Source organism: Liolophura sinensis, chromosome 5 (genome assembly GCF_032854445.1).
Source record: "Liolophura sinensis isolate JHLJ2023 chromosome 5, CUHK_Ljap_v2, whole genome shotgun sequence".
Taxonomy (NCBI): Eukaryota; Metazoa; Mollusca; class Polyplacophora; order Chitonida; family Chitonidae; genus Liolophura; species Liolophura sinensis.
Genome location: NC_088299.1, coordinates 1863287 through 1875873, shown reverse-complemented (window position 1 = coordinate 1875873; position 12587 = coordinate 1863287). Strand labels below are relative to the sequence as shown.

The following is a 12587-nucleotide window of genomic DNA, read 5'->3' as shown; positions in this document are numbered from 1 at the left end:
TTTCTTCTATGGGTGTATTGATGCGACATCAGTCTCATTTACATTATGTGGCGTGTGACACCAAACACAAAAAGAAAATCATTTACATTGTGTGAAACAATTTACTGCTATTTATTTATTTATTTGACTGTTGTTTAATGCCAAACACAGTAATTTAATTTTACATTAAATACAGAATTCACATATACAATAACACACGGTTTCATAGGTACCCTTTTTAAACACGGACTTTGGGCAAGTTACTGATGAACCTTCCCACCTGCACATCCTGTTGGTGGAAAACCAGTGTTACATGTCGCTGATTAATCTACAAATAGCTTCTCCGAGGCCGCATTTGTAGGTCGGACAAGAGTAAACGGATATACTGTTATTTCCATATCACAAACATTGTCAGCATGTGAAAGAATGATTCATCTGATAATGGCTGCCCTGTTCTTCCAACATAATACTGGTTGCAGTCGTAAAAGTGAACTACTCTTGAGTACGGCAAAAAGGCCAATCAAATAAATAAGTCTTATAATTACTACCTTGAAAAAAAGATTTCTCTACATTAAAAACTTACTCCCTTTTTTGAATCTCAGAAAGAACAGAATGCCTGAATTCTTAGTGATAAATTTTATTGGCCAATTTGATAAGGCAGAGTTATAGCCAATGTCTGAACATTCACAGTAGCACTGAACAGATGCAGTGTACGTACTTTTGGCATTTGAAGATTATGGTTTTTCGAGGAGTGTCTTTTCTCTCTTGCTTTCTAACTGTACCCCTGTACAATTACAGAAATCAATAAGTTGATAACCGGAATCAGAATCACAAAATAAAAGTTATCAAGTTCCTAAGCATTTTACCTCAATGTTGTACATGTATAAATAATGCCAGTAGTTCACCTGATTGAGCAGTTTGTAAAACTGCATAATGTTGAGGTTCGAATACTGACCTCTTAACCACACTAAAGTGAGATGCCTGCATAAAGAGAGATGCGAGGATTACATAATTCTGCTAAATATACTCTCTAAACATCTGTATAAAGTTTTGGTGGCTAGACATTTGTGTAAAGCTATTAATGCAGAATTGTTCTTTTATTACTCACTCATGATTTTACTCATGAAAATTTTATAAAATCATGAAATGACATTTGTGTAAAGCTATTAATGCAGAATTGTTCTTTCATTACTCACTCATGATTTTACTCATGAAAATTTTATAAAATTATGAAATGTCAACAGACACATGTACATGTTGCTACAGGTTACATTTATTGTAGCCTATGTTGACAGAAAAGGGTCAAACTAGTTTCAGGTTGTTACAGACAAAAGAGTTTAAATACAGGGCCAGCTGGACCCCCGTGGTACCGGCCTCGTAACTGCCAGCTTCCCCTCTAGTCTTTCATAACTTCTGGCCACGTCTATGAGCAAACATACCATACAGAACATTCCACCAATGACAAATGCACGCTGCTGGAGCGAGGAAAGTCTATTATGGAGGTAAATATGCACATGTATCCGGCATTTTCAACAGATAATACGCATACCTCCCCCACCCCCACAGACCAATGGTATGGTCCAGGCACCCCAAATTGTTTACCAAACTGTTCATATTGATTTTTTGTTTGTTTGGTAATTCCATGAGCAAGTCAGATATTTTTCTCCATGCAACAAAGATTCCTGTATGGTTCCACTGAGCCCCATCAGTAACCACGGTTACAATCATACTCCATCCAGATCAAGATTTTGGATTATTCTGTTAACTGTCAACATTTAGGTTCTCAATAATTCTTTGGGGATTATACTCCTTGTTGATAACTTCATGATGTCCTAAAAAATGTAACAAACAATTGCATTTCCTCATAACGTATTCTTCGGCAACATTTTGCAACTTCAATAGAACTGCTGGAAGTTTTTTTCCGATTAAAACTGCAAAATTGTTGTGCAAGGTCTGTTAAGTCGTTCTCTGCCTTTCAAATCCAGTAATTCAATGACTGTAATACACTCCAACACTTCTGCCTTCAAGTTTTCAATTAGTTCACATGCAGCTTTCATTGTACCTACCAAATAAAAAATTTTTAAAAAAGACAGTTGTAATAAAACAGGTAAAGGGCCTTGTCCAGTCTTGAGGGAAACAAAATGAATATTCTACAGATATATCACTAACTATCAATAAAAAAAGGTACCAGTTTATAATAACTTTGACATGCTGTTGCTATTTTTGCTCCTAAGTGCTTTACGTTGGGTATTGTCCAGTTTCTCCAGAAGAGCCATGATCTGGGGTGTATAATAATGTTTGTACCAACACTCCTGGTTTTAACGTGTATTTTGTGGACAGCCAATTAGAGTAAAATCACTGTCTACTTTCATATGGGACAGATATGCACGCACAAATGCTGGCCCAAAGGATACTGAAGTCTACATGTGACCCATTATTTTTGTATGCATGCATAGAGTTTTACGTCGTTTTTTCAATTCTTCAGTCATATGACGAGGAGTTGTTTCTTGCTTTAACCCCTCTATGCTGAGTGCCAAGCGAGTTCCATTTTTAAAGTCTTTGGCATGACCCGACCCAGGTTTGATCCCGGAACTCCCAACTTCGAGGTGGATTCTCTAACCATATATGCATTATTAAAGTCACCTAAGCAATCAATCTGACGAATTATGATGAGCTGGGCAAGGAACATTACGTTCTGTGTTTTGTGTTTCATGAGTCCTGCTGCCAGAGGTTTGCAACATTCTGTTTTCTTACTTCGAAGAACATTATGGTCCTTCTCCTAAAGTTTGGTATATAAGAATGTACTTTTCAAATGCTAATGAAGGTCATGAAATGGCACTACTGATGCCAATGCTTAAAGTATTTCTGATAAGAAATTATTCAAACTTCACAACAACAAAAAAGCCATAAGGCAGACGAAACAATCACTATCAAAATGAGCCACTTGAAAGATGCAAAATTTTACATGAAATACAGTAATTATGACTAACTGTGAAGACCACGGTTTTGTTAATGCTGTCTTTATTGTTTTTAGAGGGTTGACAAATCCATGGATTTATTTATTTATTGATTGATTGATTTATTTGATTGGTGTTTTACGCCGTACTCAAGAATATTTCACTTATACGATGGCGGTCAGCATTATGGTGGGTGGAAACCAGGCACAGCTCGGGGGAAAACCCACAACCATCCATAGGTTAACGACAGACCTTCCCATGTACAGTAGGAGATAAAGCCAGTATAAGCTGGACTTGAACTCACAGCGAACCCATTGGTGAGAGACTCTTGGGTCATTATGCTGTGCTAGCATGCTAACCAACTGAGCTACTGGGGCCCTACAAATCCGTGTATCAGCATCATTCTAGAATACATCAGGTTAATGCATGGGGGGGAGGGGGGGGGGTAACGGTATTTTACGCAGTGATGTTAATCAGTAGGAAATGGAAGAAAACTAATCAGCACTCAGTCTGCACAGGCAACATTGTACAAAGAGAATAATCAGTGAATATCTAGATATGATGCAGAATACTCACCTCCAGTGGCCAGGAGGTCATCAACAATAATCACTTTTTGTCCAGGTTTAATTGCATGTTTCTGAACCTCGAAGGTGTCCTAATTCAATAAAGTAATACAAGTATCTCATCAAATCTCTGTTAGTGGGACAACCCATCAGAAAAACAATATTTATCCAAATAAAGATGTACCTGTATGAACACCTAGTGTAGTGACCTACATGCATTGCACAGCTGGGCTTCAAAGGTCAAGCTTGTCTAGTGGGGTCAGTGATGTAAAGGCAAGCATAAAGATTGGCACATGCACTGTAAGGTGTATGATTAGTGAGAGCTAAACAGACCCTACATCCATCTGATCTCCAGAAGGGATTAGTGACAGTACACAAACCCTATATCCATCAGATCCCCAGAAGGGATTAGTGACAAAACACAAACACTACACCCATCAGATCTCTAGAAGCAATCAGTGACAGTACACAAACCCTACATCCATCAGATCCCCAGAAGGGATCGGTGACAGTACACAAACTCTACATCCATCTGATCTCCAGAAGGGATCGGTGACAGTACACAAACCCTACATCCATCAGATCCCCAGAAGGGATCAGTGACAGTACACAAACTCTACATCCATCTGATCTACAGAAGGGATTAGTGACAGTATACAAACCATACATCCATCAGATCCCCAGAAGGGATTAGTGACAGTATACAAATCCTACATCCATCAGATCTCCAGAAGGGATCAGTGACAGTATACAAACACTACATCCATCAGATCCCCAGAAGGGATTAGTGACAGTATACAAACACTACATCCATCTGATCTCCAGAAGGGATCAGTGACAGTATACAAACACTACATCCATCTGACCTACAGAAGAGATCAGTGACTGTATACAAACCCTATATCCATCTGATCCCCAGAAGGGATCAGTGACAGTACACAAATCCTACATCCATCTGATCTCCAGAAGGGATCAGTGACAGAACACAAATCCTACATCCATCAAATCTCCAGAAGGGATCAGTGACAGTATACAAACCCTATATCCATCTGATCTCCAGAAGGGATCAGTGACAGTACACAAATCCTACATCCATCAGATCTACAGAAGGGATCAGTGACAGTACACAAACACTATATCCATCAAATCTCCAAAAGGGATCAGTGACAGTACACAAACCCTACATCCATCAAGTCTCCAGAAGGGATCAGTGACTGTATACAAACACTACATCCATCTGATCTCAAGAAGGGATCAGTGACAGTACACAAACCCTACATCCATCAAATCTCCAGAAGAGATCAGTGACTGTATACAAACCCTATATCCATCTGATCCCCAGAAGGGATCGGTGACAGTACACAAATCCTACATCCATCAGATCTACAGAAGGGATTAGTGACAGTATACAAACCATACATCTATCTGATCTCCATAAGGGATCAGTGACAGTATACAAACCATACATCCATCAGATCCCCAGAAGGGATTAGTGACAGTATACAAACACTACATTCATCAGATCTCTAGAAGGGATCAGTGACAGTATACAAAAACTACATCCAACTGACCTACAGAAGAGGTCAGTGACATTACACAAACCTTACATCCATCAAATCTCCAGAAGGGATCAGTGACAGTACACAAACACTACATCCATCAAATGTCCAGAAGGGATCAGTGACAGTACACAAACCCTGCATCCATCAAATCTCCAGAGGGGATCAGTGACAGTACATAAACCCTACATCCATCTCATCTCCAGAAGGGATCGGTGACAGTACACAAACTCTACACCCATCATATCTACAGAAGGGATTAGTGACAGTATACAAATCCTACATCCATCAGATCTCCAGAAGGAGATCAGTGACAGTATACAAACACTACATCCATCTGACCTACACAAGGGGTCAGTGACAGTACACAAAAACTACATCCATCAAATCTCCAGAGGAGATCAGTGACAGTATACAAACCCTATATCCATCTGATCTCCAGAAGGGATTAGTGACAGAACACAAATCCTACATCCATCAAATCTCCAGAAGAGATCAGTGACTGTAAACAAACCCTATATCCATCTGATCTCCAGAAGGGATCAGTGACAGTACACAAATCCTACATCCATCAGATCTACAGAAGGGATCAGTGGCAGTATACAAACACTACATTCATCAAATCTCCAAAAGGGATCAGTGACAGTATACAAACCCTACATCCATGTGATCTCCAAAAGGGATCAGTGACAGTACACAAACACTATATCCATCAAATCTCCAAAAGCAATCAGTGACAGTACACAAATCCTACATCCATCAAGTCTCCAGAAGAGATCAGTGACTGTATACAAACCCTATATCCATCTGATCTTTAGAAGGGATCAGTGACAGTACACAAACCCTACATCCATCAATCCTCCAGAAGAGATCAGTGACTGTATACAAACCCTACATCCATCTGATCTCCAGAAGGGATCAGTGACTGTACACGAATCCTACATCCATCTGATCTCCAGAAGGGATCAGTGACAGTACACAAACCCTACATCCATCTGATCTCCAGAAGGGATCAGTGACTATACACAAATCTTACATCCACCAAATCTGTCAAACCTGGACCATTTCTAGAGCTAATTCAGTTCTGGAAAACGTTTGGGCTCCCAAACTGTTGGCTGTCTAAACTAAACAAGCTGTATTACAACTAATCAGCAAATTAAACAAAATATGATGTTTTACCAATAAAATTGTTTTCATACAAATTTCTTTCAGTCACAGACTTATAAGGTCTAAGAAAGCATCATTTTGAGTTGCATTTTTGAAATTTCTCTATAGTCACAATGTCACCATTGAAGTTTGGGAACAGAACCTTTCATGTTTTCCTACAGGGATCAGTGACAGTCAATCTGTCCAGACAACTCTTCCTAACGGACACTGCACTACACATGCATCACGATTATCATTATTTCTTACGTTACACACAAATTCGCGCTAAAATGTCTTACCCCATTGCCAGCTATGTGTTCAGTAGATATACAGCAGTAATTCTTACCTCTCCATATTCCAAGCCATACTTTATGGATACAACTTCTCCAGGTAGTTTGCCTTTCTTGCGAACTGGAACGAAGCTCTTGCCCAGGTTATACGCCAAGAGAGGGGCAAACAGAAACCCCCTGGATTCTAACCCAACCAGTACATCCACCTGCAGGTGTTGCTCTTTAATGTGATCTTCCATAACTGATATCAGGTCTTCGTACACATAAGGGTTTTGAAAGATAGGAAAAATGTCCCTGTTAAAAGAAAAGGGTACTGACAACTACATACATGTAACATTAACGTATGCAAATTTTTTTCAAAATATTTGATTTTTGGTCTACCCACATTCAGCTTAATATTTTTTTTTCAGTCTGTTGTAAGATGGAAAGTCATCATTTTGCTATATTTGATTGCAAGCCGATACCCACTGTATCCAATTTGACCCACGAACCACCATGAACCCCAAAACGTCAAAGACCATTTAATGCAATCTCTTTGTAACCGCTAAAACATCATGGGTCATCAATGGCACCTATTTAACTGTGCATGGTGTTAGCATAAACATGATGCATATGTCTGATTAACACAGGCCTCCGTATGAATCCAACAGACCCTGTCATTCTACTCTATGTGTTCTGAATGTGTAAAGAAGGGCAAGGTCGGAAACTAAGTTTTATTTATTTATTTATTTGATTGGTGTTTTACGCCGTACTCAAGAATATTTCACTTATACGACGGCGGCCAGCATTATGGTGGGTGGAAACCGGGCACAGCCCGGGGGAAACCCACGACCATCCGCAGTTTGCTGGCAGACCTTCCCACTTACGGCCGGAGAGGAAGCCAGCATGAGCTGGACTTGAACTCACAGCGACCGCATTGGTGAGAGGCTTCTGGGTCATTACGCTGTGCTAGCGCGCTAACCGACTGAGCCACGGAGGCCCCGGAAACTAAGTTTTAGCAATTTTAGAAAGATAGACTTTCTGTGTTAGTTTTTCTCTCATCCGTACTTTGTGGCGTCCTGCGAGTCTTACACCACCAACGGTCACATTGGAATTATCCACAATGTGGACAGAATCCATCAAAACATAAGTACATAAATTAGTGGTTTATCTGGACACAGCGCCATTATTCTTCTGTCTACTCTGTTTCCTTCATATGACATAGGTGATATTATTGGTTAAAGCAGATAGAAATCTATGCGTTTCTATATACATACAGTACACACAGAATATGACTAGCTTGTATGATGATACGAGGGCCTATGGTTTGATCTTAGCTACACTGGCTGTCTGGTATGTCGGCCAAAACAACCCTGAAAATAAGCAGCCCAACAAAGATTTTGTCAATAGGGCCGAAGGGAATTACCTCCCTTGAGGTCAATCTCCCGTTTAAAAGGTTCATTTGTAGAAGTAGACTGTGGTCAGGTGGGACCTCAAATTATGACCAATGACAGTTTCGGAGTAGCACAAACTAGTTGAAGACTAGCTTTAAGAGAGATTTTAATTTTGTAAACTTTGTTGGAAATTCCATGAACAAAGTTATGTACTTCTTTTTTTAATCAATTCAGAGGCAAACTTAAAGCCCTGTCCATAATTAAATAAAATAGACAGCTTCGCCGAAGTCGCTGTCATGGGCTTAATTTATTCAAGATATTTTCCACTCTCAAAGGCTTATATCATGTTTTTACACTGTGATGCCCAGAAAATATTTGTCTCTGTCATGACATAACTTATACAATCCATGCTTCAAAAGGCGAGGTCCCACTTCTCGTAGATTCACGCCTCACAAACTAATCTTGCGTCACGTCATAGTCGATGTCGTGTAACAAGGGCGGTAATTCAGAGCAGGCTTATTAATGGGATGCGGGCAGAAATCAGAAGTGGGAAGTATTACGTCATTTCAATGAGCAGCAAAAGACTTGTGACGTGCAAGTCCTAACTCACACTTGCGCCACCTGTTGTGGGAAGACAACCCGCTGGTATCCCGTTGGCATGCATCAAATGCCATCCTGTCAGGTCCAAACTCAATGTAGGCCAATAAGTAATGCCATGACAAACGTGTAAACAACATTTGGGAATGTGTTCTGTGTACCAGTACTTCAAGAGTAACGTTGCACAAACTCAGCCTCAGACTAAAAACTGTAAGTCACACATCAAAAAGTTATTTGCAGGCACACCTGCATGGTACGTGCGAGTTTTGAGGAAGAATATTTCATCGTTCCCCACGTCATAGAAAAACAGTACGCTGGTGATTTCCAGCAAAACACCCTCCATTTTGCCAGTATCAATAAATGTGAGAAAGTATTGATGCCCTATATACTGTCAGTATCACCGCAGGCGTAGGTCAATGGCCTGGCTGAACACACAGCCTCTGGCAACTGCATATGTACATGTAGGCCTACAACTAACAGGCACCAATATTATAAAATTTGACATAATTTATACCTGAAGAGAACTCCCGGCTTAGGGAAATCTGGGTAAGATTGAACAGCGGCTCGAATTTTCGCGAGTTTAGCTGCTCTGATTGCTTCGTTACAAGCCATAGCATCCTCCACACAACTCGCCGCTGCACATTCGGCTCGGCCTGCTCAGCTCATAGATAACAACAACAACATGAACTAACAGTCACTTGGAAATGTAGGTCACAAAACCTGTATGTGTCACGTGACGCAAAACCGAGGTTTGGTATGACCAAACCCTTGGTGAAATCAGTTATAATCAAACACGGCTATCTTTGGCTTCGGTACCGACTTAAAAATTATAGCATTTCTCCGCGGTATGGCCTATATCATGTAGTTTGTATGTATGATGTAGGCCTACGTAGGCCTAATGTCTCGATGACACAAAAATAAAAAAATAAAAAATAAAAAAAACAAGAACGTCGAGTCCTCCATACAATGATATTAGAGACATTATGCAAGCCGGTTAAAGGAAAAAACGAAGAAAGTTATGAAAAAAAATAATACTAATGAAAAAAAAAAATGAATGCAACTTTTGAGACATACCGATACCGGTATTGTATACCTCTTAAGAACCGCTCTACTCTATGCATATTTCCGCCAATGGTCGGGAATGATGGTAAATGGCATCATCAATGAACTTGGGCTTACTGGTAAAGCGGGGCCTCCGCCCCCATTGGACTCTTCCGCCCACAACAGTGGTTTTGACTTCTAAATATACCATATCTCCGTTGACGTCATTATGTTGCAGGTTATACCGGCACGGGTAGGCCTACTTAATTTTCGGACTGATTGCGTGGGCCTGTTTTCATTTCTACGCCCCAATTAGAACAAAGCTAAGAAGCTTTTTTTGTTCTTCTATATGTTAGCTAAACACATCATAAACTACATATTTAAAATAAATAACAAACGTTTTCATGTATGTCGTCACTGTACCAGCAAACGTTTCATGTATGTCATCACCGTACCATGTAGACCTTGATGTCTCGGCTTACAGTGGAATGAAGCCATATGGCACTACAGTAGTCCTACACAAAGGGATGACAAGATTGCACGAAGCGATGCATGGAACAAAGCGATGACACGATAGTGCGAAGCGATGACACGATAGTGCGAAGCGATAGAACGATACTGCGAAGCGATGGAACGATAGAATGATGGTACGATATGAAAGCCTTAATTATGACCGGCTTCCATATAACCTATGGCAAAACAATGATAATAAAAAAAAAAATGTTCTATGATATAACTAATTCAAATATTCCTTATATTGTTGATGCAGCTTGAGGGATTATAAAACAGATTCTTATATTTTGAAAGCGAGCATAGTAGGAAGTGAAATAAAATCTATTGTAAGATGTAAGATTTTACGGTTTCAGAGTGGGACTTCACACTAAATGTTCCTTGATTTAGAATACGCTACCATATATGTGTATACATACCTTCTTGATAAAGAAAGATCAAAGATTAGAACTGTCCCATGATGCCCTCATGCACTGTAGATGATGGGTGAAAAACTGTAGGTTTTATTATATGTTGTGTGGACAATGCTCACATTAAGCTATGTATAATTTACATTTAACTTACTGTGCAGGTGTCGATTTCACAAAGGGATTTTAGAACTCCAATACATCGCTTAGTTTGACACTTCATTAATGCTCAAATGTTTACAGGCACAGTGTCTATAGTTCTTCTGATAATTTTGCATAAGCAGAAAATCAACAAGAGTGTGGATGATGTATAAATAATTTTTTTTTTTTTTTTGATTGGTGTTTTTAGAATATTTCACTTATAGGACGTGGTGGTTGCAGTAAGTTGTGAGGAAACCGAGCAGAGCACGGGGGAAAAACGACCATCCGCAGGTTGCTAGAGGCCTTCCCAAGTACGGCCGGAGAAGAAGCCAGCATGAGCAGGATTTGAACTCACGGCGAGTGCATTGGTGAGAGGCGCCTGGGTTATCGCGTGGGGTTAGCGTGTTAACACTCTCAGCCACGGAGACCCCGATGTTAAAGAATGGTGTGATGCAAATTGTATGTACATAAATGTTGACTCAGAATTCAAACGTTTTTCGCTTAAATGCCCTCAACCATAATTCATTCTCTGTGGCAACTGATGAAGAAAAACTAGGGGAAAAAAACGAAAAAAAAAAAAATGGTATACTAAGCTTTTGGGTATGTAGGGCCTACTTTGATGAAAACCTGAAATAGAACGATCAGGTAAAAATGATTGCAAAAATGTATCAAACCTGTTGAAGATTCTCCGATGGAAAAGGAAATTGTAAACCATCCATCAAATCGTACATTTTTTCGCAAAACGCCAACAATGACTTCCTAACAGGAAGAGCGGCATACGTTTTGAGTTCTTAAAAATTCTACTGGTGGAGAATATATGGTTTCTCATTGGTCTAGTCTTGTTTGTATAAAAAATCTATCCCTATCTGTGTTTTAGGATGAATTTTGTTGACACAATTTGTTGACAATTTTCTACACAAAAGAATCGATAGACTATGGCTTCTTTTCGGTTAAGCAAGATACTGGTCAGGACCATGCAATAGATCATCCTGCTGGTCAGGAGTAATGGGTCATCCTGCTGGTCAGGAGTAATGGGTCATCCTGCTGGCAATAACAATGGATCATCCTGCTGGTCAGGAGTAATGGGTCATCCTGCTGGCCAGGAGTAATGGGTCATCCTGCTGGTCAGAAGTAATGGGTCATCCTGCTGGCAATAACAATGGATCATCCTGCTGGTCAGGGGCAATGGGTCACCCTGCTGGTCAGGAGTAATGGGTCATCCTGCTGGTCAGGAGTAATGGGTCATCCTGCTGGTCAGGAGTAGTGGGCCATCCTGCTAGCAATAACAATGGATCATCCTGCTGGTAATGACAATGGATCATCTTGCTGGTCAGGAGTAATGGATCATCCTGCTGGCCAGGAGTAATGGGTCATCCTGCTGGTCAGGAGTAATGGGTCATCCTGCTGGTCAGGAGTAATGGGCCATCCTGCTAGCAATAACAATGGATCATCCTGCTGGTAATGACAATGGATCATCTTGCTGGTCAGGAGTAATGGATCATCCTGCTGGCCAGGAGTAATGGGTCATCCTGCTTGTCAGGAGCTATGGGTCATCCTGCTGGTCAGAAGTAATGGGTCATCCTGCTGGCAATAACAATGGATCATCCTGCTGGTCAGGGGCAATGGGTCACCCTGCTGGTCAGGAGTAATGGGTCATCCTGCTGGTCAGGAGTAATGGGTCATCCTGCTGGTCAGGAGTAATGGGCCATCCTGCTAGCAATAACAATGGATCATCCTGCTGGTAATGACAATGGATCATCTTGCTGGTCAGGAGTAATGGATCATCCTGCTGGTCAGGAGCAATGGATCACCCTGCTGGTCAGGAGTAATGGATCATCCTGCTGGTCAGGAGTAATGGGCCATCCTGCTGGCAATAACAATGGATCATCCTGCTGGTCAGGAGTAATGGGTCATCCTTCTGGTCAGGAGTAATGGGTCATCCTGCTGGTCATGAGTAATGGGTCATCCTGCTGGTCAGCAGTAATGGGTCAACCTGCTGGTCAGGAGCAATGGGCCATCTTGCT

At 40.7% G+C, this 12587-nt stretch overlaps 1 protein-coding gene across 1 annotated transcript; it reads right to left on the bottom strand.

Moving 5' to 3' along the window:
• Positions 1–378: 378 nt before the first annotated feature.
• On the bottom strand, positions 379–9109 carry LOC135465734 (adenine phosphoribosyltransferase-like). Its single transcript, XM_064743055.1, has 4 exons — positions 8979–9109; positions 6551–6788; positions 3513–3591; positions 379–2041 (listed from the first exon to the last, which is right to left on the bottom strand). The coding sequence occupies exons 1-4, from the start codon at positions 9074–9076 to the stop codon at positions 1905–1907; spliced, it is 552 nt and encodes a 183-aa protein (XP_064599125.1). The 5' UTR covers positions 9077–9109; the 3' UTR covers positions 379–1904.
• Between the last annotated feature and the right edge of the window lie 3478 nt (positions 9110–12587).